The 26709-nt window shown below is 50.0% G+C and overlaps 1 protein-coding gene across 1 annotated transcript in view; it reads right to left on the bottom strand.

The window, feature by feature from the left end:
* Window positions 1-23657, bottom strand: part of LOC125436056 (sodium/potassium-transporting ATPase subunit alpha-1) — a 49336-nt gene extending 25679 nt beyond the window's left edge. Inside the window, exons 1-4 of the mRNA XM_048502639.1 lie at window positions 23457-23657; window positions 5784-5894; window positions 2862-2921; window positions 2157-2360 (exon numbers count right to left, since the gene is read on the bottom strand). Of these exons, the coding sequence (XP_048358596.1) occupies window positions 2157-2360; window positions 2862-2921; window positions 5784-5894; window positions 23457-23468 (387 nt within the window). The 5' untranslated portion in view covers window positions 23469-23657. The remainder of the gene's footprint in view (window positions 1-2156; window positions 2361-2861; window positions 2922-5783; window positions 5895-23456) is intronic.
* Between the last annotated feature and the right edge of the window lie 3052 nt (window positions 23658-26709).

Raw genomic sequence — 26709 nt, 5'->3', positions numbered from 1 at the left:
TGCAGGCAAAATGTTAGGAGCGAGATCTACCAGACCACAGCCACACAGCGTGGAAAAGTCACAACAACTAGTTGAATCCGGCCATGAAAGCCTTCGACAATACCTCTTGTTTTGCATACCTCAAAGGACGGTTGTGGGCCCTCCTCTCTGGTTCTGTTTGCATTTTTATTGATTTATTATACAGTCCTAAGTGTTGTTTGAACTGTTCAAATGATTTAATGCTTTTACATTTACTACCCTGGGAACCCTGACTGGGTGGGAAAAGTGGCATTAAAACATTTTACATAATAAAATATAGTTGAAAGGCAGCAGTACGGCTGAGTTGAAAAACAACAAAACCAAGACTCTCTCCCCACCCCCCATTTCCACTCCCTGGGGTGGGCTGGCCCTTTTACCAGGGAAGTTCTCAATGGGTCATGGCCCTATAGAGGGTGGCCCCCAACAAGCCAAGGGAGGGGGCACCTGGGGCTTCTTGGCTCCGATCCAGGACATGGAGTCAATGACCATTATTGGATGAGCCCAGTTGTCATGGCTACGGCCTGGGACGAAATCGAGTAGACTTTGGCCTGCTCCACTGTTACCTGCCTCAATGTCCCAGTTCTTCCCCTGACTCGACACATTGTGCCTATTATTATTATTTATTATTATTTATTATTAATTATTATTATTATTATTATTATTATTATTATTATTATTATTATTATAGCTGAGAGCATGCTTGAACTGGAAAACAATTCTTGTAGGTATACCTAATGTGCAGCAGTGGTAAGAAGGTTAAGAGATCGTCATCTAATCTGGAGGAACCGGGTTTTGATTCCCAGCTCTGCTGCCCTGGCTGTGGAGGCTTAACAGGGAATTCAGATTAGCCTGTGCACTCCCACCATCGGCTAGGGTGACCTTGGGCTAGTCACAGCTTCTCGGACTCTCTCAGCCCCACCCACCTCACAGGGGTGTTTGTTGTGAGGGAAGGAAGGGCAAGGAAGTTGTCAGCCTTTGGGTCTCCTGCAGGAAGGGGATATAAATCCCAAACTCTTCTTCTTCTAATGGGCTCCCCATCTCTGCAATCCTGCATCACCCTTTTAGGCTGGCATCTTGGGGCGAGGTCACCCTCTTGAATAAGCATCCCCTGATCTCCTTCCGCTATGCCAGGGGGGCAGAGATGGTAACAGACAAAACATACACCCACCACATAATCTCACCATGACATGCCGGAAACCCTGTAGCCAGCCTAAAGGCTCAAGGTAACATGTTTCGAGACAGTAATCCAAATGTGAGGCTGATCCTTTAAAAATGCATTTCTCTGCAATGACTGTAGCTTGTACTATTATTATTATTATTATTATACACATAACAACACAGCGCACAAGTGTCTGGAATTCATCTCTGAATATTGCGACCTTCCCAAGGACCTAGGATATTAAGTGACTAGCATTAGAATATGTGCAGTTCCATGGCCTATTGGCCATGCTGGCAGGGGCTGATGGGAATTGTAGTCCATAACATCTGGAATGCCAAAGGTTCGCCACCACTGTCCTAGAGCACTGACTACTAGTGGGATTACTGTTGTTCTTTTTTGCCACCATCGTCCAACTTCAATTTGTAGGTCCTTGTATTTCGTGATCTTTTTCCAGCTCTTTGTCCTCTACCCTGCTGTCAACTGGCACTGCAACATCTATGATCCAAACATGTTTTTTTCTCTATCGCTGTTATGTCTGGGGTGTTGTGTGCCAGGTGTCTGTCTGTCTGTATTCTAAAGTCCCAGAGTATTTTTGCTTCTTCATTTTCTGTGGTCTTCTCTGGCTTGGGCTCGTACCAGGTCTTGCTACAGGGCAGGCCGTACTTTTTGCAAAGGTTCCAGTGCACCATTGCTGCTAGCCTGTGACGTTTGAGATAGTCAGTTATTATTATTATTAGGCTTAGAGGCTGGCTTTCCCTGTCAAACAGGCTCAGAGCGGCCTACAACAGTTTGACCAACAACAGCTTTGACCAACAAAATCCAGCATCTTACTTACTACATTAGCACAACCAGAGGGGGAATGAATTAATTAGAAAATATAGAGCCGCTAAATTACACGTAAGAAAACAGGGGACAAGACCAGGAGGAGGAATGGGGGGGGGGGGGGGGGGGGGAAAGGCAGACTAGCCGGTTTACTTACGTTGTCATTATTGGGTTCCTCCTCAGTGGCTGCTTGAATACCATAAGCCAGAAAGCACAGAATGGCTCCGATCCACAGAAGGAGGGAAAACCCTCCAAACAGCTGCCGGCAGAACTTCACCCATTCCGGGGTGGTGGGAGGGGGGGTGAGGGCGTTGGGGCCGTCCCGAGCCAAGATTTCTGCGGCCCGCTCAGGTGTGAGGCCCTAAAACGACGATAATTCTGTTATAGCACACACTTAAGGAGAAGCCGCCGCTCTGCCCCTTAGCCTCAAATTGCACACATTCTGCTTCTCGTGAGGAACATTTCAAGGTTTCCTTCACAGGCTGGTTCGCTCTCCTCTCCCCCCCCCCGCCATAAAGGCTTTTTTGCATGGATGATAAGACAGACCCCCTCCCTCCCTCTGGTATAAGATAGTTCACCATTACATGAGAGGGCAACCCCCCCCCCCCCCCCCCCCGGCTCCCATTATCACTTTATAGCAGTCAAGGTCCTGACAATAATTGATAGTACAGTAGTACTATGAGGAACAAGGAACATCCTCTTTCCAAGACTTGAAAGCCAGCCAGATAAGAACCGATGACCTTTGATTGGGACACAGCAGGATGGAAAAGTCAGTCAAAGTCTCACCGCCCTCCCCCAAACGCAGACACGGTATTAAGCGTAAAGAGATTCTTTGGCCGCTGCGAGAACCGTATATCCTCACCCGGCTCAGGTCAGTTCCGTACTTCCGATGAAGTTCGTCGAGGCTCAGCTTGTGATCTTCCTGTGAAGGCAAAGAGATTGTCGACGTGTGATTTGGGACGCTCACGAGGGACACTCCTCCGCACAGCGAGGGTACCAACATGGCCTCCTTACTGCAGAAAGATCTCCTGTTCTGTTGGGTCCCAGCCAAACACCCGTTCAGCTGAGCAATCATGTATTAATCATGCTGGACTGTGTACAACTTTGGAACAAGAACAACCAACAGATGTTGCTACTCCAGTCACCCCCCCCCCCCCAAACCATCCCCTGGTTGGCTGCAGCTAAAAAAGAAGAATGTAGAAGGAACCATTTAGGTTAACTGGGAACTTCCAAACACACTCCTGTAGTTTCTATGGCACCCCGTACTTAGTAGGGGAACTGAAATCTTCCCCTTCAGGTCTCCCAACTCCTCTGCTATATGGTGACCAAAGAAACCGAGCTGAGACACTCAACTGAGTCTTCTATAGCCAGTGAAGTCATGGGCAAAACTCCAGTCGTGGCCTGCTCTTGCTCTTGACATGGAAGGCCGGCAGTCGGCCTTGCTCCAATTTCTCAGGACAGGGTGGAAACATCTACAGTACTTAACACAGAATGGCAGAAGTGTTTCCGCTACGTTGTCCTCTAAAGTCAAAAGCACCTGCCCATCAATTAAGTCGTCCAAGCAGAGGCGTAGCTCCAAGGGGACTGAGGGGTGCACAATGCACCGGGCGGGCGCCCCTGTGGGGACGTGGCGAGGGCGTTCCGGAGGCGGGACAGGGGACGCACCAGCGCACCGGGCGTTTTTCCCCCCTTGCTACGCCTCTGTGTCCAAGCATCTGTAGCAAATTGTCTACTGTGTTCCCAGAAATCACTGCGAGACAGTTATGTCCAGTTAAGCAAAAATCACTATAAAACGCTTCTGGTTCCCAAGAATGTTGCCAAAGGAGCAGCAGTGGCGTAGGAGGTTAAGAGCTCGTGTGTCTAATCTGGAGGAACCGGGTTTAGATTCCCAGCTCTGCCGCCTGAGCTGTGGAGGCTTATCTGGGGAATTCAGATTAGCCTGTGCACTCCCACACACGCCAGCTGGGTGACCTTGGGCTAGTCACAGCTTCTCGGAGCTCTCTCAGCCCCACCTACCTCACAGGGTGTTTGTTGTGATGGGGCAAGGAGATTGTCAGCCCCTTTGAGTCTCCTACAGGAGAGAAAGGGGGGATATAAATCCAAACTCTTCTTCTTCTCTGAGACTCTGATACTGCAGCGCCAAGTACTGACTGAGGAACCAGGCAGCTGAAGCGGCCATTTTCCCCCACTACAGTACCTGGGGAATGAGCTAAAAGGCTATAATATAGCATATGGCCCATGGGATGAACTACAGAATACAAACTTACCCTGTGCCCACTGGCAAACCAAACTTATTATATTAAAAAAACCACACAAAGGAGAAAAGGTGCAAGTGTTCTTATTCAAGTGATTATGATTACGCTGTTGGTCAGGGGACATGGCAGAGGTAATAGCAGAAAACTGTCCCTTCGAGTGACTCCCAACAAGAAATTTATCTCTCTTTCTCACAATACTAGAACCAGGGGGCATACACTGAAAATGCTGGGGGAAAGAATTTAGGACTAATAAAAGGAAACACTTTTTCACGCAACGTGTGATTGGTGTTTGGAATATGCTGCCACAGGAGGTGGGGATGGCCACTAACCTGGATAGCTTTAAAAGGGGCTTGGACAGATTTATGGAGGAGAAGTCGATTTATGGCTACCAATCTTGATCCTCTTTGATCTGAGATTGCAAATGCCTTAACAGTTCAGGTGCTCGGGAGCAACAGCTGCAGAAGGCCATTGCTTTCACATCCTGCATGTGAGCTCCCAAAGGCACCTGGTGGGCCACTGCGAGTAGCAGAGAGCTGGACTAAATGGACTCTGGTCTGATCCAGCTGGCTTGTTCTTATGTTCTTAAGCTGAAAAAGGAATGTCCAGTACAGTGGTTCTCAACCTTCCTAATGCCGCGACCCTTTAATACAGTTCCTCATGTTGTGGTGACCCCCAACCCTAACATGTATCCATTTTACAGATGGAGAACACTGATGCACAGCGTCTTAGGCGACCCCTGTGAAAGGGCCGTTCGACCCCCAAAGGGGTTGCCACCCACAGGTTGAGAACCACTGGTCCAGTACCACTGAAGAAGGAATCAGAACCCTGTATTATCACAGATAGGGTTTTGGGCTGGAATATTGTTGCACACTGAGAAATTTTCATGGACTTTGATGCTAGTCTGGAACATTGTCATATACTTAGAAATTCTCATGGACTGTGAGGCATATAAAATTCCTAAGAAAGGAGTGTGCATTACAATAGCAGGATGCACATTAACAGCAATCTGTGTTTGTAGTCTTTGTCGTTTGTGTATATGTTTTTGTTGCACCTTCATATAGGAATAAGAGCATTTGCACTTTTCCCCTTTACGTGGTGTATTGTATATTAAGTATGGTTTGCCAATGGGCGCAGAATGGGCTACGAGAGACCGAGCAACAATTTAGGAAGTCCTCGGGCTAATCTGATCTTCACCATGAACTCACTAGACACTCTTAGGCAAGATGTCCTTTGCAATGTGGGAATAATCTGGCCGCCCAGCAAGATTACAACACACTGGAAAACACCGAAGATGCTAACAGACGGAGTGGGCACCGCCAAGCGTCCATCTTGGGCATTTAACAGTAGAAGCTGGATGCGGGATTGTTGAAAGACAACAGGAGAAAAGGAGCAAACAAGGAGCAGAGAAAATGAAACTTCGCAAAGTACCTATCTAAACCTGACAGGAGACTATACTTATCTCCACACCCCAACCCCTCCTTTACAAGTTCAACCTCCAATGCTGTTGCGAAAGCCGTGAAGTTACTCACCAATGAAACTTCCTTCTTCAGTTCATCCATGTCCTTCTCCTTCCCCTTCCCTTTTTTCTTCTTGGCGCCATGCTCAGACGTCGCTGCTGGCTCATATTTGTCACGCCCGGTCTACAAGAAATCAGAGTGGCGACAATAAGGAGAAGGTGGCAACATATGCAACCGAGTTGATGTATCTCTCCAGTTCTGGTTGGCAGCAGCCCCCCAGAGCCTCATTCTAAGATCCCCCCGTGTGGGGATGCGTCATCCAACACGGAATCTGGTCATCTGCTTTGTTTTAATGAAGCGCGCTCTCTCTCAGAGCCGTGCCCTCTGCTGTCGAACTCAGAGGCAGTTCTTTGTGGCAGTGCAAGTGTATTTGGGGACACACGAGTCCCCTTGGGCATGTGTAATGAAGCAAGCAATCGCTGGACCTGAAATACAAGATGGAGCTTTACCAGACATTTGCGGAATGCGGCACTGTTGACCGAAGGGGCGGGGGGGGGGGGGGGCCCATCCAATGTTTATAAAGCAAATACAGACAGCTCCAGTTTAGAGAAACGCCAGAGGCTGAGTAACTATCATGCTGGAGCACAAGAATGGAACGGCATATGGTACCCCTTGAAGACCACAGCTTCGGCCACAGGGTCCTCTCCAGAGGTCACCATACTTCAAAGATGGTAGAGAATGTAAGAAACTGAGCACCAAGAAAGCCAAACCATAGATCAGGGGTCTGCAACCTGCGGCTCTCCAGACGTTCATGGACTACAAATCCCATCAGCCCCTGTCAGCATGGCCAATTGGAACACGAACGTCTGGAGAGCCGCAGGTTGCAGACCCCTGCCATAGATTAAAGAAGTCCTATTAACTACTGATCTGCCACCATACGATCCAACTGTGTTCCGGGTGCTTGTTGTGGGATTTCCGGGCTACGTGGCCGTGGTCTGGTGGTGTTAGCTCCTAACATTCTGCCCACATCTGTGGCTGAAATGTTCAGAGGAGTATCACAGTAAGATGTGTTTCTCTCTGTGGCCCAGTGCGAAGTGATTTGTGTTGTTGAGTAACTACCGGTATTTGTCCTTCTCTTATGTGGAAGGGGATGGGGCGAATGCTGATAGACAGAATAGGCACCCTTGCTCATCCATTACTGAATAATTATAATAAATAATAATAATTATTAATAATCAATAAACAATAAGTGTAACAGTTAACACTCCCTCTCACCTGAGGACATACCTGGTGCCCAACTACACAAATCACGCCGCACTGGGCCATGGAAAGGCACACATCTTCCCGTGACCCGCCTCTGAAGATGGCAAGCACAGATGTGGGTGAAACAGTTGCTAAACCTACCAGACCATGGCCGTGCAGCCCAGAAAACCCATGACAGCCAGGTGATTCCAGCTGCGCAAGCCTTTGACAATTCACTGCAATCCGAGTCCTAAAACAACACAACAGAAGTCCTTTCGCGAAGATAATGGAAGGATGAGCCCTTCACTTTTCCTTGAAGTGTTTTTGGGGGTGGGGGTGGGGGGGAAGGCAGAACTACCCAGCAGGTGTCCACAAGTGTCCCACCTTCCAGAGGACCAAATCCCCCCCCCCCCCGATAGTTCAAGCTAGCTGATCTCCTTAGCTTAGATCAAAGGTGTCCAACTCTGGCGCTTAGATCAAAGGTGTCCAACTCTGATGTTCATGAACTACAATTCCCATCAGCCCCTGCTGGCACGAGCAATTGGCCACGCCAGCAGGGGCTGATGGGAATTGTGGTCCATGAACAGCTGTTTCCCTTTAGGGGTGATAATGATTATGCCTTGCTGGCAGTGATCCAACTGGTGGAGCTGTTCTCACTTGCGATGCAATACTTGCATACACAGGGTTTTTCACATTCAAAAATGTAAAACTGACCCAAGCCCATGAGCAATTTTTCACAGCTCTTGCTGATGCAAAGACTGGGCAATTTGGGATAGCACTAGGGGGAAAAAATCTACTGTGAAAAAACTCTTTTTGTATGAGAAATACTTTGGTCTTACAAAGTATTTCACTTATTGGGGTGCTGGGTGGTTTCCGGGCTGTATGGCCGTGTTCTAATAGCATTTTCTCCCGACGTTTCACCTCCATCTGTGGCTGGCAACTTCAGAGACAGGCATGCCAGCCACAGATGTAGGCCAAAATGTCAGGCGGAAATGTTACGAGAACACGGCCATACAGCCTGGAAACCACACAACACCCCAGTGATTCCGGCTGTAAAAGTCTTCGACTATTTCACTTATTCTACATATACTATTTTGTGCTGCCTGAGGAATCACGGAGCTTAAATGTAAATAATGTTGGTATCAATACGCTATGACATATTTAATAGTAACATAAAGAGTTCAATGTTTCAACATTTCACTTAATATCCAAACACTCTGGCCGGCTTCCAATTGTGCCCCTCTGGGAAAGCTTTTGCCGAAAGAAAACATTTTCTTTTGTTTGCTCCAGAATTTCTCCTACGCCTTCTACTGTCGTTTCTTCCTGTCTCCCATTGTCTCCCCATCGGAGGAAAATGTAAAAGGCCAGGTGCTCTGCTGGCACCAGGTGTGTCGGTGTGCCAAGCTTCCAAGTGTTGGGCAAGCTTGCAACTCACCTTGTAAAAACGCTAATGCCTTTAAATGCCGCAAACGTGGCAGGTCGCATCATTTTAGCTAAGGGCTACGTAATAAATATTGCGCGAGGTTGCTCAATCGGTAAAAGAGGTGTGAGTTTGACGGGGGAAGTGCTGCATGGATTTCGATCCCATTCCTAATTCCACCCCACAACAACCCGTGACAAAATTTGTGGATGTTTTACACCACTTCCTGAGCCTCCTCAGCTAACCTTCCTCCAGCTGCTGTGTCGGCCTCACTTGGAGGGACCCCTCCACGGCTCGATCAGTTCCAGGGCTTAACCCCAAAATGGAGCAGGGGATCCCCAATGTGGTGCCCATGGGCACTATGGCACCGCCAATCCCTTTTCTGACACCTGCCAAGTGTTTTTGGGACGCGGGTGCTGCCAGGGAGTTTTTACCCAGCGAGGCTTCTTCCTGCCACCACAATTAAAAAAAAATCTACACTGTGTTACTGAAGTTCAGCTGTGGCAACCATTTTGCAACCAGCTCCGCCTCCTGCAGCCGCCATTTTGCAGCACTCGTTCCGTTGCTGTGCCCACTGGGCTGTGTCGGAATCATAAATGTTCCTGCAGGCTCCAAGAGTCGCTCTAGGAAAGGTACCAAACCCCAGCCAAAAAGGGGAACCTGTGCCAAGATAGATAAAGCCCCCCCACCCAATTAAGCCAATTTGTACCCTTGCTAGAGCAGGGGGGCACAACTTCAGGAGGAGGGGAAAGGAGTGGTCAAGAGCAGTGGACAGTAATCTGGAGAACCGGGTTTGATTTCCCACTCCTCCACACGAGCAACTGATTCATATCTGGTGAACTGGATTTTGTTTTCCCCACTCCTGCCCATGAGGCCTACCAGGTGACCTTGGGCTACTTGCAGTTTTCTCAGAACTCTCTCAGCCCCACTGACCTCTCAAGGTGTCTGTTGTGGGGAGAGGCAGGGAAAGGCGCTTGTAAGGTCCTTTGAGTCTCCTTCAGGAGAGAAAAATGGGGTATAAATCCAAACCCGTCTTCTTTTTCTCCCTTCGTCCCCAAGATTTCTGGGCTCCCATCAGATGATCCTGGCGTAATATACACGGAAAACCGCACTGTACATGCCGTCAGGACCAGGGTTCGATATCCTAAGCAAGCCAAGACCTCACAAGGTGTCTGTTGTGGGGAGAGGAAGGGAAAGGAGGTTGCAAGGCACCTTGAAGAAGAAGAGTTTGGATTTATATCCCCCCTTTCTCTGCTGCAGGAGACTCAAAGGGGCTTACAATCTCCTTGCCCTTCCCCCCTCACAACAAACACCCTGTGAGGTGGGTGGGGCTGAGAGAGCTCCGAGAAGCTGTGACTAGCCCAAGGTCACCCAGCTGGCGTGTGTGGGAGTGCACAGGCTAATCTGAATTCCCCAGAAAAGCCTCCACAGCTCAGGTGGCAGAGCAGGGAATCAAACCCGGTTCCTCCAGATTAGACACACGAGCTCTTAACCTCCTACGCCACTGCTGCTCCTTGAGACTCCTTACAGGAGAGAAAAATGGAATATAAATCTAAACTCTTCTTCTTTTTCTCCCTTTGCCCCCAATATTATACACTGAGAAGCCCACTGCACGTACGAACTGGACCAGGGCTCAATTTCCTAAGCAAGCCGGGCCAGTCCAAGTGTTGCCTGTTGACGGCACAAAGACGCTCTGCAGCCAAAAACCTTCCATTCAATTTTTTAATCACTGCTCAGGTGTACAAACTCGGCTACGCAACGTGCACATACCGATGTGCATATCTTTCACTTTAACTCAAATCCTAAAAATCTTCTGCTCATAACTGGCACAACAAAGAACAGGCTGGCTTTTCACAGCCTGGGAAAGTGAGGGTCTCTGCTCCAAACTGGGTGCTTAGCTTGGACCGGGTGGGGGGAAGCCACCTTGCCCTTCTCTACTCACCCCAGGCTATTTTTAACACCCGAACCCACCCCGGCCACAACTCTTGACGGGGGCGAGCAGAAATATGCTCACGTCAGAGCGAATGAAAAGAGGTCTGTTCTTCCCCCGTTTCGCTCGCAGGACACTGAAAACCCTGAATGACTCAAGAGGCGAAGTGGAATATTTACGTGCCTCATACTTCTGGAGGGCCGTGTAGCCTTTGGAAGAACACCACGGGCTGTTTCTTAATAGGCGAGATGGAACATTTGTCCTGGGCACAAGAGACAAGAGCCGAGCGTAAAAAGCATCACATTCTTCGTCTCCTGCGTGCTGGAAGGGTTTTGTGTGTGTGTGTATTGGTGGGAGGGGGAGAGGAATCCAATTAAAAACAATTTCTTTGGGTTTCCCCCCCCCCCCCAGGTAAACCAGTAGTTATTTCCACTTCAGTTCTTTCGGCTTTAAACAACGAGATTAATGCCATCTTGGGTTAACACCAGACCGGCACGGCAGACGCCTGAACGCTGGGTGGATTTTATTGCGTCTTCCTTTTCCAGCTCGAAAGGGAAGTGCGACTTATGACTCATGAGCAGGGAAATGCACACAAAGGGCCTGATTTATTCTTCCAATATCCTCTGCAGTCTCTCTCTCCTCCTCAGCCCCCAACTCCGGCCACTGCTATTTCAAAAAATAGGCTGCATGGATCAGGGTTCTCCACGCTAGGTGTTTTTTCCCCCCAAATGCAATTCATGTAGGTGTAGAAGTCTGGAATGCACCCATCCCAGGTCCTTGAGAATTATTTCAGTGTATTTAAACATTATGCAGCTGTATTGTTGAAGGCTTTCACGGCCGGATTCAACTGGTTGTGGTGGGTTTTCCAGGCTGCGTGGCCGTGGTCTCGTAGATCTCGTTCCTAACGTTTCTCCTGCATCTGTGGCTGACATCTTCAGAGGTGTATCACAGAGAGAAGTGTGTTACGCACTGTGTTTTGTGAGAAGGATTAATCCCACTAAACATTCCCTTCGCACTAGACACAGCGCGTAACAGACTTCTCTCTGCGATACACCTCTGAAGATGCCAGCCACAGATGCAGGCGAAACGTTAGGAACAAGATCCACCAGACCACGGCCACACAGCCCGGAAAACCCACCACAACCATTATGCAGCTGGCTCGGGGCACCATTGGCCAATCTGCTGAAGCAGACTCCAAGGGACAGGGCGATCACCCGAAAAGCAACTCCTGCCTTTGGCGAGGGGCTCACGGGATGTTCGGTTCAGATGCAGCAAAGAGACTGTAAGAATTTGGGCACCATGACCCGGTTGCTTCATCGCTGGGTCCATGACAGGCCGCCGAGAGACACAATGTCAACAAGGGCAAGGATTTGCAAAACCGGCTGACCCCTGGCAAAGTGACGAGGTATCCAAAGAAACGCAGTCCAGAGCGGGAATGGGAGCCAGGACCTCACGGGCGCTGCCGGCAGGCTGTGCGCTCCCATGAGCTTTGCGGAAAATTGAGAACAGAAGACAAAACTACGGGGGAAGAAGGAGATGCCAGCCAATCTAAACCGACAGCACGCAGCTGCTTAAGTTGGCTATCGAAAGAAAGAAAGCTATATGTTACAGGCCAGTGACATTTCCATTCCGTGAAGCAAACATGTTCAGTGAGTTGGGCGCATCCATCCATGTTGAGAAAATGTAAGTTTTCTTGTTGGAAGGGGGAGCGATGTTTGCATGTCCGCACCCCAAGCTGCATTTGAAAAAGTTCAGCGGTCCAAGTGAGTGGCATGGGGGAGGGAACGAATTCACAAAATCCGCCCCCTCCCCGAACTGAAAGGCACTTATGTTTTCTTAACTGCATGTTTGAAACCAAGCCATGCAAAGTACATGCTGGAATGGCTCATGCGTGCTCAAACGAAAGCAAAGCAAAGATCTACAGCTGCCAATGAAACCGCATTTTGATGTATGCGCCCATCTTCTGCACATCACATTCCCTTGGCCGCTCCACATCAGGGAAGAAGCGAGAAACGTTCTGTTGGCAGGATGGCACCTACAGAACAGTTCTATCCGAGCATTTTAGAAACCTGCCAACTTACAAGGAAAAGGATGGGTGGGTTTTAGCACACGGCCTCGTTTGCTCCCGACTGCGTCAGAAGCACACACCACCTCAGGACAAAAATCACACAGCAACGCACGCCAAAAGTAATGTTAATCACATACACATTTCACGCCAACTGTTCGCCCTTCCAGGAACATTTTTGAAACACCCAGGCGATCTGAACATACAGACAAGCCGGGCCACAGGGTGGCTAGATTACGTTACAGTCAACTTTTGAGACCAAGAACGGTCCGACGAGGCACCTCCGGCCAAGAGACTTCAGCCTCTCCCCACCAAAAAAACATCTCAGGTAGCGCGTGTTAGGAAAAACCTTTTTCTCCAACACGGCAGCTGCCAGTCAGAGCAGGCAATGCTGAACGAGGCTGACTCCATTTAAGGAAGCGTCATCATTTCCACTCGCTGAGCGGGGAGGATTCTGACTCGTCTCACAAGGCTGGCGAGAGAACTAGCAAAATAAGGGACGTGACAATAGAGGCTGAGGGCTGATTTGGGGAATAAAAATGGCCGCCAGCAACGAGAGGGCATCATGCATTCGATTTAGGATTTGATTCATAGGCCACCTTTCCCCCAACGACAGGCTCAGGATGGCTCACAAACAGTCAATTTAAAATCCCATTTAAAATGGGAGTGTGGCTGCTTCAGGCCCCTTCCGCACACACAAAAAAATGCGTTTTCAAACCACTTTCACAACTGTTTGCAAGTGGATTTTGCTATTCTGCACAACTTCCAAGAGCACTGAAAGCAGTTTGAAAGTGCATTATTCTGCATGTGCGGAATGAGCCTTAGAGGAGATCCAACGATGGGTACTAGCCACGAGGGCCAAATGGAGCCTCTGTATCCAGAGGCTCTAAACCTCTGAAATCCAGAGCTAGGAGGCGGCCTTCAGGGAAAGGCCTCAGCTTCCACGTCCTCTTCTTGCTCCTGAAGGGCAACTAGTTGGCTGCTGCGTGAGACAGGATGCTCATGGACCTCTGATCTGATCCAGATGGGCTCTACTTTGGTTCTTAACACCCACCCCCTTCCCGGAGCAACTGAGGAATTCCAGACTGCAAGCATCTCTTTGGGATCCTTGCAAGCAACGAAAACACAGTGCAGTACTTTGAAGAAGAAGAAGAGTTGGATTTATATCCCCCCTTTCTCTCCTGTAAGGAGACTCAAAGGGGCCTACAAACTCCTTTCCCTTCCCCCCCCTCACAACAAACACCCTGTGAGGTAGGTGGGGCTGAGAGAGCTCAGAAGAACTGTGACTAGCCCAAGGTCACCCAGCTGGCGTGTGTGGGCGTGCATAGGCCAGGGGTCTTCAAACTATGGCCCTCCAGATGTTCATGGACTACAATTCCCATCAGCCCCTGCCAGCATGGCCAAGTGGTAGGACTCATGGGAATTGTAGTCTATGAACATCTGGAGGGCCATAGTTTGAAGACCCCTGGCATAGGCTAATCTGAATTCCCCAGATAAGCCTCCACAGCTCAAGTGGCAGAGCGGGGAATCGAACCCGGTTCCTGCAGATTAGAGCACACCTGCTCTTAACCACTACGCCACTGCAAAGCCAGGGGAGGGATTGGCCACCGAGTTACCCCGCTATCGCAATGTGTTTGGGGGAGGGTGCCTTGTTTATTCCAACAGCACTCAGCCTGCATGCGAAGGGGGGGGTGGGGAAGCAGGAGGCGTGCTCGGCGGTGAGGACAAGCAACAGAGCCGCTTGGTCGGTCAGGACAAGATAAACTCCCGAGCGCATTGAAAACAAAGTCCCAAGAACGGTTCTGTTATTGCAGTGACCTCATTAAAACAGCATCTCGAGGCATGCCGGAGGCGCCACTGTTTGGAGGCTTCAGCCACAGTTGCCGGCAGATCGGCACCCTGGCCAGGTAAACCCCAGGGAGATGCAGGTTTTTGGCACCCGGGGGGTTTGGGGGCCGAAAACTAACAAACAAAAAATAACCACGGCAACGCTTGGCCGGATTGGATACCCAACGTACCCTTCAGGGTAGGCTGGGTGAGACTTGCCATTAGCCAGTTTCAAAGCTACGTTGGGAAACAAGATGGACACTAGAAAGACGAGCAACTCCATTTGAATCCAGTTGCGGCTTCGAGGTCCCACTGGCCTCAAATCTAGTTGTTCTACTGGAGACCAGCCTCTGAAACCATCTTCATAGAAATGAGCAAACTCTGGACAAAATAGGGCACTTCCTGCAAGGTTTCCCACGGATGGGGACTGGTTTAAGGGCTAGGATTAACGTTTTAACCCCACATGTTTGTCCACGCTTAAAACGGTTTAAAAATGGCTGCCTACCCAAAAGGATGCAGTTGATTTCTACAGTCAGGCACCTTCTGAATGGAGGCAAAAAGGCGTGTAGGAAACGGTGCCAGCCGGTGCCAATCCTGCTCCAAAGTCAGAGTTTTGGGTCCAATTCAAGGCGCAACAGAGCTCTTAACAGCATGGGGTGGCACAGGCTTGTTGTCTACAGCGGGTTCTTTTTTTGGTGCCTCCCCCCTCAAGCCTACCTTGAATCCCAAAGGCCAAAAGTTTTGGACCGCCAGGCTGCAGGTTCAGCCAGTATGGAAGGAATCGTTCTGTGCATGCTTCAGGAAGATCTTCTAGAACAGGGGTAGGGAACCTGCGGCTCGAGAGCCGCATGCGGCTCTTCTGCCTCTTTGCACCAAGTGCTCCATTTATCGCAGCCGCTGGTCTTCCATCCTTGCCCAATTCTGCAGGCAGCATGGCGTACGCATTAACTGCCCGCGAAATGCCAGCTAGGCTGGGCAAGCGGTTTCCCCCCTTCGCCTGCCCCATTGGAGCGGGGCGGGCGCTTTCCTGGCGGCCTGCAAGGCCAAGCCGCTGGCCCAATCCTTGCCCGCCCTGCAGGCAGCAGGGCGGACGCATCCATGCGCTTCTCAGAATGAGTGGAGTAAAAGGTTAAAAAACCCAATATATACAGTGTTATCTTTATTTTAAATGTCAAAAATTATTTGCGGCTCTAAGTGTTTTCTTTTCCCATGGAAAATGGGTCCAAATGGCTCTTTGAGTGTTAAAGGTTCCCTACCCCTGTTCTAGAACCAGAGAAGGCCATCTAAGATGGGTGAGAAACCCTGTGCCATCCGACTAGTAGGCAGTGCAAGAGGGAGCAAGCTTGTTTTCTGCTGCCTCAGAGACCAGGATACGGCGTAACGCACAGGTGTCAAACTCGCGGCCCTCCAGATGTAATGGACTACAGTTACCATCATCCCCTGCCAGCATGATTCTGGCAGGGGATGATGGGAACTGTACCATCTGGGAACTGTACCATACCATCTGGAGGGCCGCGAGTTTGACACCTATGGCGTAATGGATTCAAGGTGCAGGAAAAGAGATTCCACCTAAACATTAGGAAGAACTTCCTGACCGTCAGGGCTGTTCGACAGTGGAATTCACCGCCTCGGAGAGTGGTGGAGTCTCCTTTTTTTAAAACAGAGGTTGGATGAATATATGTCGGGAGTGCCTTGATTGCGTGTTCCTGCATTGCAGGGGGTTGGACTTGATGGCGCTTGTGGTCTCTTCCAACTCTATGATTCTATTAATTCTCTTCCAACTCTATGGTTCTGCCCAGATCGGCACCCGGCACCTGGAACATCGTTTCAAACTGAGCGCCAACGTTGCTCACAGCAGAACAACCAATTTCATAATTTCTGCCACGCAGGGAATCGGCTTGCATAGATCAACGCCCGACAGGCCGTTTTATTTTCTCCGTCTCGCAGATGACTTTATTCTCTCACACAAAAAAACCAACCACCATTAAGTTGCATCAAAGTACGCTAGGACAGAGAAGCAACAGCCACTCTACTCCCCCTTTTTGGGGGAAATGTAGTTATATTCTAATTATATTCATGTAATTTTCCTTCAGAAATGAACAGAACGGCCATTGCTTCTCTGTCTTAGCGTACTGTGGTGCAAATTAAAGTTTTTGGTGCTCAGAAGAGTTTATGGTTGCTGTCGAATCAAGGGGTAATATTTTTCTTAGTTGCTGCAGGTGAGGGAGAGGGTTGAACTGTAAGCTCAAAGGTTGGAGAGGGTTTTTTTAAAAAGAAAAAACTCCACCTTGAGCACAGTTGTTTTCTACGTGCAAACACTTCTGAGGTTTTTAAATTATTTATTTCAGGCCTGGAAGAATTCCTTGAATGACCCAATGAAGGCCAGCACGCTGCAAACAACGGCTTCCGGGCATCTTTTCCTTTCCTTCCCGTGACGAAGAATTCTGCAAAACCTGACAGTCAGGCTTATTGCGTTGACTTCTCCAGGCCTAAATCCTGCCACTGTCCCCTCTCCAAGTGCTCAAGACAGGCCTCCAAATGAAGTTTGAGAAGCCGCTGGGGTAGGAAATGTGCCCCTCACATGATCAGCCGGGCCTTTCTCTTCTGATAAGAGGCCACAGTACTCATTCCCAGGAAGCGGTCTTATCGCCCATGCGAGACATGCTAAGAGAGTCTTCAGTTCCAAGGGTGAGGGAAGCTACCCCAAGGAATCGTGCAAAATTGCGAATCTGGTGATCCCTGGCTTGAGAAAGATCCAGCTAGCCTCACATAAGGGCAGTGTCTTCTTGCGAGTGGCCCCCCACCTGATGGAACACTCCGTTTAGCGAGACCAGGGCCCTGAGTCAGTTTCCCAGGGCCTTAAGAACTGTTCCACCTATGGCTTTTGAAATCACTTCTGTACTGCCCTGTTCATCCCAGCCTATGTTTCCTACTGGTCTGGGCTATAAAATTATCAGGACTTCTGCTGCCAGTTTCGATTAGATTTCAAATCATATTTATATTTCATGAGTTTTACTGTATCGTAATTATGGGAAGAACGGAAGCCGCCCTGAGCCGGTAAAGGGAAGGGTGGCATATGAATGCAATAATAAATAAAACTGCAACAACCGTTTTTCTAGTGAAAGGATGACATGGTTGGGGCAGATCCCAGGGACACAAAACCCCGCCCAGCTACGCCACTCTTTCCACACACCCCAGTTCATCTTGTGAACCAAACAGCACCTTCTGCCGCAGAAACAATTGTGCTCTACAATACCGCAACCAGATGGCCACTTCCAATAGCCCATGCCACCTCACCCACGGGCAATGCCTCCCCTTCAGTTGCTACCTTGCTTCCCCCGAACTAGACTGGCAGATTGTTGGTGCCAAGATCTATTCCCAACACATATGTGCATACACACACACATCTGGATAACCGCCACACATTTCTGCCAGCTGCCATGGATGGCACTACCTTCAATTTAGAATTAAGTGCCTGGAAGGTTGAGAAAACATTTAAACTACTGAATGTCAAAACCTTGCTACACACTAAAATCATCTACACCAGGGATCTGCAACCTGCGGCTCTCCAGATGTTCATGGACTACAATTCCCATCAGCCCCTGCCAGCATGGCCAATTGTAGTCCATGAACATCTGGAGAGCTGCAGGTTGCAGACCTCTGATCTACACATATCTCGATCGTACAAAACAACACAATAAGACTTTTTAAAAACTCTAGCAAACGGACACGTTTCGACCAAACAAGCTTCCTCAGTGGTTAAAATTAACGCTTCTAATACCTCAGTTGTAGATGAACTTAAATCCATTTGCTCAAGACTAAAAGGCTTTCCTATGACTGAGGCATTATAAGGTTTTGCCTTGACAGAATTGGGCATGACTGGCACATTATATTGTACTTTTAAAGAGGAAATAGTTGTTATTTGTAATCTGGAAGCTTGACACTATGTTAATGTAGTAATTTTGACTACTAAGAAAGGCCGTTTGGCTGAAATGTGTCTGATGGAGTCAAAAAAAGTTGCATTGTGTTATTTTGTTTGTGCACTTCCCTCAATTTATCACTTCATGAGGCAGCAGAAAACAAACTGTGCGTTGCTACACAAGGGAACGGTGAGGCTTCGCGGCTGCATCAGATCCAGAACAGTACAGTAACTGTTCAAGGCAATGCTTCCGTTACCGTAAAGGGATAAAGGAGTCCCAAATTAACTGTTGGCCCTGTAAATTTCCAAGCCTCCATAAAAGGACTCTTGTTTGAGAAACACGCAGAAACATTTAAAAAAAAACAACTCTGTCGCTACTCCTACAGAGAATGATGTCTGATACTGCACTTTTAAGGACATGAATTCCAATTCATTATCTAAGCCAACATTATTCAAGCTCAGGATCCAAAGTGATCTAGGGTCACGGGAGGATCAAATTACTCCCATTGTGTTTTCATTTATTTATAGTGCCACTTGTTTCAGATTCATACGGAACGTTTCCACTTTTTAAAAAAACAACCCCACCCAGTTGTAGCTCACAAAATAATACTACAACCCCTGCCATGTAACCACCACATTTGTCTAAAGACTGCTGGGGGAAAAATACACATCTTCAAACTACTGCACCCGGCTTCGGCGCATTTGAGGTCAGATGCCCAGGGAAAATGGGTGCAAGTTTTTGGGCCACCATTACTGCAGATGGCAAATGCAGCAGAAGGCAAAAAAGAGAACAATTTCATGAGCTCACCAGAGTGGGCGAAGGAAGAGAACAGACGGCCAGCTTGCAAAAAAGAATATTTCTCAACAACCTTTTGGAGCAAGGATGCAGCTCTGACATTATCAGAACTGTAAGCAAGGAAAGCAATCCATCCCAGCCATTTAAAAACCAGTAACCAAGCCACTGGTAACAAGGGAAAAAACCCTGCTTATGAGTCAGATGTGTGGTGAACATCAGAGTATTTTCACTGCCAGCCGCTTGGATGAGAAAATGGAAATTTTGGCCTCGCAACAAAGAACTGGTCCCGCAATCTCTGACGCTCTGAGATCTTCGCCGTGGATTCTGGGTAAATACCTACGCTGGGGGAGGAAACTATTAAAATAATGGCAGATAAAAAAATAAAATGGACAGGTTTAAATGAGGTTTTTAAAAGAAGGTGGCTATTTAAAGCTTGGTTGTTTGTTTTTTTAAGTCTACACAAACGCACATTGATTCGGCAAGTTGGCTTCGATACAGAGAATGAACGGACAGGTTCCACCGTGGCTGTCTGCCATGGTGAGCGAAGGGAACCTCCATAGTCAGAGGCAGTAAACCTCAGAAACACCGTGCTAGGAGGCAATATTAGGATAAGACCTCAGCCTCTATGTCAGTGATGGCGAACCTTTTTGAGTCCGAGTGCCCAAACTGTAACCCAAAACCCACTTATTTATCGCCAAGTGCCAACATGGCCATTTAACCTGAATGCTGAGGTTTTAGTTTAGAAAAAATGGTTGGCTCTGAGGCGTGTGTTACTCAGGAGTAAGCTTGGTGGTAGTCGTTGGCTTTGGCTTTGCTTTGAAGCAACCGCGGTATCTTCCAACAGGTGAATCAATGCACTTGCGTGAGTGGTTTATCTCAGAAGCAAGCCCCATTGCCAGCAACCGAGCTGCATGAAAATCAGTGGGGTTTAACAGTGCTTAACAGGGTTGCCTACACTGCTTCCCCAAAATTAGGTTTAATGCTAATAATCGAGCCCAGCGGCCCAGGCCAGCCTAGATGTGGGAGGGGGGGGCAATTCCGCCCCCCCATGACAAACTCTGTTTGCGCATGCCCACAGAGAGGGCTCTGAGTGCCACCTCTGGCACCCGTGCCATAGGTTCGCCATCACTGCTCTATGTCTTGTATGCTGGCCCTCCAGAAAGAACTACTGTGTGAGACCGGATGAATGATTAGCTGGATCACTTACAGGGCTGGCAATCTCCAAGTGGCCTATAGATTTCCTGCTTTTGCAAGTGAGTATGGAGTTTACTTTCCCTGGATAAAATGTCTGCTTTGGAGGGTGGACTCTTCCCAAACACCCCCCCCCCCAAGCCTCACCCCCACCCCCAAATCTCCAGGGATTTCCATTACAGACCCTAACTAGTGACTTCATCCTGAAGGCACTTCCTATGGTATAATCTAACTACTTTCAGACATGAAAATCTGGCACGAGAAAACGACGAGTATTTAGCACAACGAGAAATTAAGGCCTCCGGTCCCGGGTTGCTCGAACACATACCAAAGTCTGGAAATGGAAAATCCCAAGAGAAGGAGCCAATTTCAACCCTTTCCTTAAAACAATAAAGTTTTTTAAAGAACAGCCAAAAAAAAGCAAAGTGCTACAGGCCATTATCCACAACCTCGAATACAGCAGAGAGGAGACTCTCGAGCACGGAAAGGAATAGTTTGGAGCAAGCAGGTTACGTCTTGCAGCGACAGTCCTGTTACACAGGGGCCAAATCCCGACGTCTCTAACTCTGGGCAAAGAGCAAGAGGGAACCAGAGGGAAAAAAAAAACACCTTCACGCGGTTTCTCCGCCAGCACAGTACAGCCATTTTCCCTGCCGCTCATGCAAAACCAAACCTGGGAGTCTTCTGCGGTTTGTTTAACAAAAGCCGCGTCAAGCAAGCAGAGAAATTCTGCCGGCTGCAAAATGTCAGCTCTGTTTGTTTTCAGCATTGCCAAAGGAAGAAGCGCTGACGGCTCCAAACCGGTCCCTTTTCTATGCCGTCAGAAAGAAGATTAAAAATCACATTACGGTGGAGCAGTGTGTGGCCTGGGACTAGTTGTTGGCAGAAACCAGGCTTAATTTACGTTCGCCTCCTGGTCCCGACCCCCCACAACCACCAATTCTTAATTCCAGGGAAGTTAACAGCATACAGTCCAAAGCACCCCAGGGCCGTGTGGAGCCATTTCAGGGCCAGCTCAACGTTCAGCAACCTTTTTAAAAGCCAGACGTCTCTCCGTCTTCCCACGCACACACAAAGTTCAAGGGAAGTGACCCCCAGCCAGCTCCCTGGTCAAGGTGGGGCACAACAGCAACACCAAAGACACCGGCTGTCCGCACCATCTTACAAGAAAAGAAACACCACTGCATTCCACAAGGACTGGTCTGGATGGGACCAACGGCCCTTTCCGTTAGAGGAGCAGCAGTGGCGTAGGAGGTTAAGAGCTCGTGTATCTAATCTGGAGGAACCGGGTTTGATTCCCAGCTCTGCCGCCTGAGCTGTGGAGGCTTGTCTGGGGAATTCAGATTAGCCTGTGCACTCCCACACACGCCAGCTGGGTGACCTTGGGCTAGTCACAGTTCTTCTGAGCCCTCTCAGCCCCACCTACCTCACAGGGTGTTTGTTGTGAGGGGGGAAGGGCAAGGAGATTGTCAGCCCCTTTGAGTCTCCTACAGGGGAGAAAGGGGGGATATAAATCCAAGCTCCTCTTCTTCTCCTTCCCACATGCTGAATAATGACTCTGCAGGGCACTTTGCGAGCGGATTTCAATGGGTGAAAGAGCAAAAGCCTTTTGCAACTGACCGCCAAGGTGCACTGAAAGCAGACTGCATTCAACGAGCACGAAAGTCTAGCTGCCAAACAGGCCAGAGACCCAGAGAGCGGCCCCCCTGCCTTCCAGCTGGTGGGGTGAATTTTTTCCCCTAAACATTTTCCAGCACTGTTGCTTTTCCATTAAACATTTTCCACCCCACACATGTAAATAGAGATGATTTACCTGCCGTGTTGGATGGGCTTAATTCAAGCTACGAAACATAGCCAAAAAACACCCCCCACCCCCCCCCCCAACCCCCGCTTGGACATGCTGTAGGCTTAGACCTGCTTCCTTCGGCAAACGTTATTCCCATTTTGCTTCACAATAAATATCTCCAAGACTGACTGAAATGTGAATCAGAGTGTTTTTGCAGCCGCGGAAAATCAATATGCCCAGCAAGGAGGAGGCGAGGCGAGTCCTCTTCCCTCCCCCACAAAGGAAAAAACATTCTGGCAGGTTTTTCTTGGGAGGAAAGGGGGACCCCAAACAGTCTTGGGCTTTCCAACTGGGATCTGCACACCCTTTCCCCTATGGACAGGGAAGACGCAAAGCAAAAGGCCAGGCGCTCATTTCAACCCATTGCCAAAAGATTCCAGGAGGCCGGAATGAACTCATGGGGGGGTGGTGGTGGTGGTGGTGGTGGTTTCCGGGCTGGGTGGGGCAGCTGGCATCTCCAGAGCCATGCCATCTTTGGAGGCATTTAACCAAAGGCAACTGCCCGAATATCCGCCGGCCCTCGAAGCCCTGCTTAACCTAGAAAACTGGAAATACGTTTCATACTATTCCAACCCGAGAATGTCCCCGTCCAATCTCACATTACGTGCACATTTGCGCAATGTTGTCAATTGGCATTCGGTTGGGTGCTGGTTGGACTCACCCCCAAGGGCTGCAAATATGGCGGCCCTTAGGGGCACGCCAGCCACAGATGCGGGTGAAACGGGCAGGAGGAGCAAAAAAGACCAGGCTACGGCCACGCAGCCTGCAAAAACCCAGGCTGTTTTGCATGCAGGAGTCCCCCCCGCAGGCCTTGCAAAAGGAAACCTGCCGCGCGGGCCCAGCCTTGCAAAGCCGGGCGATTGCGCCACAAGAGGAAGAAGAGGCCACCTGGGCGTCCGCGCCACTTATGCAACCACCTGCCCGGCCCAGGCGGAACTTGACCCCGGGGGCACCGCCGACGGGCCCTTGGGGACGGGCCCGGGCGCGCAGGAGCCGTGCACAACGACGGGCTCCCCCGGGAGAAGGCGCAAGGCGTCGATCCGCGCCCCAGGCCGCCCGGCCGGCCCCTTCTCCCGGCGATCTCAACCCTCCTGCCCGGCTAAGAAGCCAGCCGGGCGCACGGAAGCCCCCGGGCCCCGAAGGCGCGCCCTCTCCAAAGCCCGGGGGGTGGCACCGCCAGCAAGATGGCAACCTGCGAAGGCTGCGTACAGCAGGGCGAGGATGGGGCTCGGGGGAGCTTCTGCGCCCGGCTTGGCTGCAGAAACGAGCGCGCAGGGCCTGGCTCCGGACGGCCGCCGAAAGCTGAGCGAGGCAAAGGAGGGAAGGGTTGGGGAGACGGCTCCCCGCACGCAGCAAGCTAGCCTTTCCGGGTCCAGTCCTTCGCTCTCCCCGCACGCAGCCACTTAGCCCCTCAAGGTCCAGTCCGTCGGCTCCCCGCTTCCTCCGGCGGCCAAACCCCACCCGCCGCGCGCAAAACAAAGCCCGCGGAATTGGCCCGGGGGAGCTCACCCCTTTGCCCATGTTGGCGGCGGCGCTTGGGGGGTTCGTTCCTTCCCGCGGGGGCTCCGGCCCTGGCGGCCACGTGCGCGTCCGAGCGGCGGCGGCGGCGGAGGAGGAGGAGGAGGAAGAGGAGGGCTCCGGCGCAACAGCCTCGCCGCCCGCCTACCAGCGCCGACCGAGTGGCCGAGCAGCCGCCCCGCCGCCCCGCATAAAGGCGCCTGGCCCGGCCCCGCCTGGCCCGCCCCGCTCTGGCTCCGCCCGGCCGGGAGGAGCCGCGCCAGCGCCGGGCCCGCCACGTTGGAGCCTGGGCGAGGGGGGCCGCGCGCCCTGCCGGTGCGCCCCCGCGCATCCCTGCGCTCTTGCCGGCGAGGAGTCGGGGGAGGCAGGGCAGGGGCCTTCGCGCGGCGCCCCAGGTCAGGTGGCCCATGTGGTTGCCAATTCCAGGCGGGGAGATTCCTGGAGGTTTGGAGATGCCTCTTGGGGCGCACGATGGGGGGCGCTGCGGTGGGGTACGCCCTCAAGGAAATATCCATGTTGTGCCTGGAGGTTGGCAGTCTTCACTTGGCCCTTTCTTAAGAGTGTGACTTAAGTTGTAATGCCAGGAAATCTCCAGGCTGGGCCGGGAGGTTGGCAATCTTGGACCAGTCCTGTCTTAGGAAGGAGTGTGACTTAAGTTGTAATGCCAGGAAATCTCCAGGCTGGGCCTGGAGGTTGGCAATCTTGGACCAGTCCTTACATAGGAAGGAGTGTGACTTCAGTTGTAATGCCAGGAAATCTCCAGGCTGGGCCTGGAGGTTGGCAATCTTGGACCAGTCCTTACATAGGAAGGAGTGTGACTTAAGTTGTAATGCCAGGAAATCTCCAGGCTGGGCCTGGAGGTTGGCAATCTTGGACCAGTCCTTTCTTAGGAAGGAGTGTGACTTCAGTTGTAATGCCAGGAGATCTCCAGGCTGGGCCTGGAGGTTGGCAATCTTGGGCCAGTCCTTACTTAGGAAGGAGTGTGACTTCAGTTGTAATGCCAGGAAATCTCCAGGCTGGGCCAGGAGGTTGTCAATCTCCAGCCTGCCCATTCTTAGGAGCATGACTTCAGTCATTCCCTGGGCGGGGTGTGAAAAAATACTGTGATGCCCCGAGGAGCACGTTTTGTACCTGGGGCCACCGAGGATGCCCATGGACAGCTTGTAAAGATAAGAACATTCACAGGAGCATGAATTGGACGTCTTCCCAACCCTTCCCTCCTAGTGCCAGTTTACCTGTGGGCACGGCATGGATTTCCCATGCAGGATCAGGTGCTTGTCGTCTCTCGATCGGACTGGACTGTGCTGGTTTTCCCCCCTTGGCTTTGCATCACCCGTGTTCCTCACTTGGCCTCTACAGATGAAACACCTGCATCTCCTTGGACTCAGGTGTCCTCCAGTGCACTTAAAAAGGGCTTGGACAGATTTATGGAGGAGAAGTCGATCTATGGCTACCAATCTTGATCCTCCTTGATCTGAGATTGCAAATGCCATAACAGTCCAGGTGCTCGGGAGCAGCAGCAGCAGTAGCAGAAGGCCATTGCTTTCACATCCTGCACGTGAGCTCCCAAAGGCACCTGGCGGGCCACTGCGAGTCGCAGAGTGCTGGACTAGATGGACTCTGGTCTGATCCAGCAGGCTAGTTCTTATGTTCTTATTTGTTACTCAAATACTGAGAGTGTCGCTGGATCGGTTCTGTGGTATATCCCAGATTTTCTGGTTCTTTCCCCTGGACGCTTTTGCCACAAAGGCGCAGCCAGAGCATTTAAGGAACATGAAAGAGACTCGGATTGTTCTCAACTATTATTTAAAAGCTGTGTTTTTACTGTTACTCGGGGTAGCAGTGAAAAGAGCAGAATGTGATCAGGAAGACCCCGGTTCGAACCCAGGAAAGCTCACTTGGGCCTGTCACACATTCTCAGCCTAACCAACCTCGCAGGGTTGTTGTGAGGGTAAAACGGAGGAGGGAGAATGAGAACGTAAGCGTCTGTGGGTCCCTATTGGAGAGAATAGCGGGACGTAAATCTCTAAAGTAATACCTGGGGGCAGGCTCCAATAACCCCTGGGGTTTTCTTGAAAAAAGAAAAGATGATTTTTATGTATAGGGCAAGAATATTGGCTAGCTTGGGAACGTAGTTCCGCACCATGTTGAATCATGAGGCCTCCCGTGCACTTGTGTGAGATGCAGAAGAAATTGTTACAGCCGTCTCAGTTTCAAAGAGTAGCCAAGGCGGGTCTGCAGTAGAATTACTAGGGAGAAATACACTAGCACCTTGAAGATCAGCAAGATTTTCAGGGTCAAAGCGGCCTTCGTCAGCAATCCCGTTGTCAGTGTTGGCAACGGAAACCTTGTAAACAAAATCTGAACATTTCAGATGGGGGGAAAACAGTGCCAGACGCATTGCGTGTGAGAACACAGCTCAGTTTTCCCTTGCAGTAAAAAAGCAAGATATCGCTATACAAAACCTGCACTGTTCTTTATATGTATCACAAATAAAAATGTGCAACCACGAACCCATTGGATACGTGTGTAAAGTCTCCAAACGATCAGATATTTTGTTAAACGTGCAATGCACCTTTCAAGAATACAAAGTTCTATTTCAAATAAAGATACTTATCCGTTGGCCTACAGCAGTGATGGCGAACCTATGGCACGGGTGCCAGAGGTGGCACTCAGAGCCCTCTCTGTGGGCACGCACAGAGTTCATCATGTGTGTGTGTGTGTGTGTGTGGAAATCGCCCCCCACATCTGTAGGTTGCTGGCCTGGAGCTGCTGGGTTCCGATTATTAGCATATGAAACTTCTAAGACCCTGAAAGTTTTTTGGGGAAGCAGTGTAGGTAACCCTGTTAAGCACTGTTAAACCCCACTGATTTTCATGCAAAGAACTAAAGCGTGATCCGTTACCTGGGAATAAGCTTGGTTGTTGGCAATGGGGCTTGCTTCTGAGTAAACTCTCCTAGGGTCTGATTTACCCATTCGAAGAGTTGCATGGTTGCTTCAAAACAAACAACTACCACCAAGCTTACTCCCGAGTAATGCATGCCTCAGATCCAACCATTTTTTCTAAAACCTCAGTATTCAGGTTAAATTGCCGTGTTGGCACTTTGCTATAAATAAGTGGGTTTTGGGTTGCAGTTTGGGCACTCGGTCTCAAAAAGGTTCGCCATCACTGGCCTACAATGTCTGTTTACAATAATACTTTTTCTAAATTTGCAACAATTATCTGAAAAAAAGACAGGCAGC

Source organism: Sphaerodactylus townsendi, linkage group LG07 (assembly GCF_021028975.2).
Source record: "Sphaerodactylus townsendi isolate TG3544 linkage group LG07, MPM_Stown_v2.3, whole genome shotgun sequence".
Taxonomy (NCBI): Eukaryota; Metazoa; Chordata; class Lepidosauria; order Squamata; family Sphaerodactylidae; genus Sphaerodactylus; species Sphaerodactylus townsendi.
The sequence above is the reverse complement of the archived record's forward strand: the minus strand, read 5'-3'. Positions and strand labels throughout refer to the sequence as shown.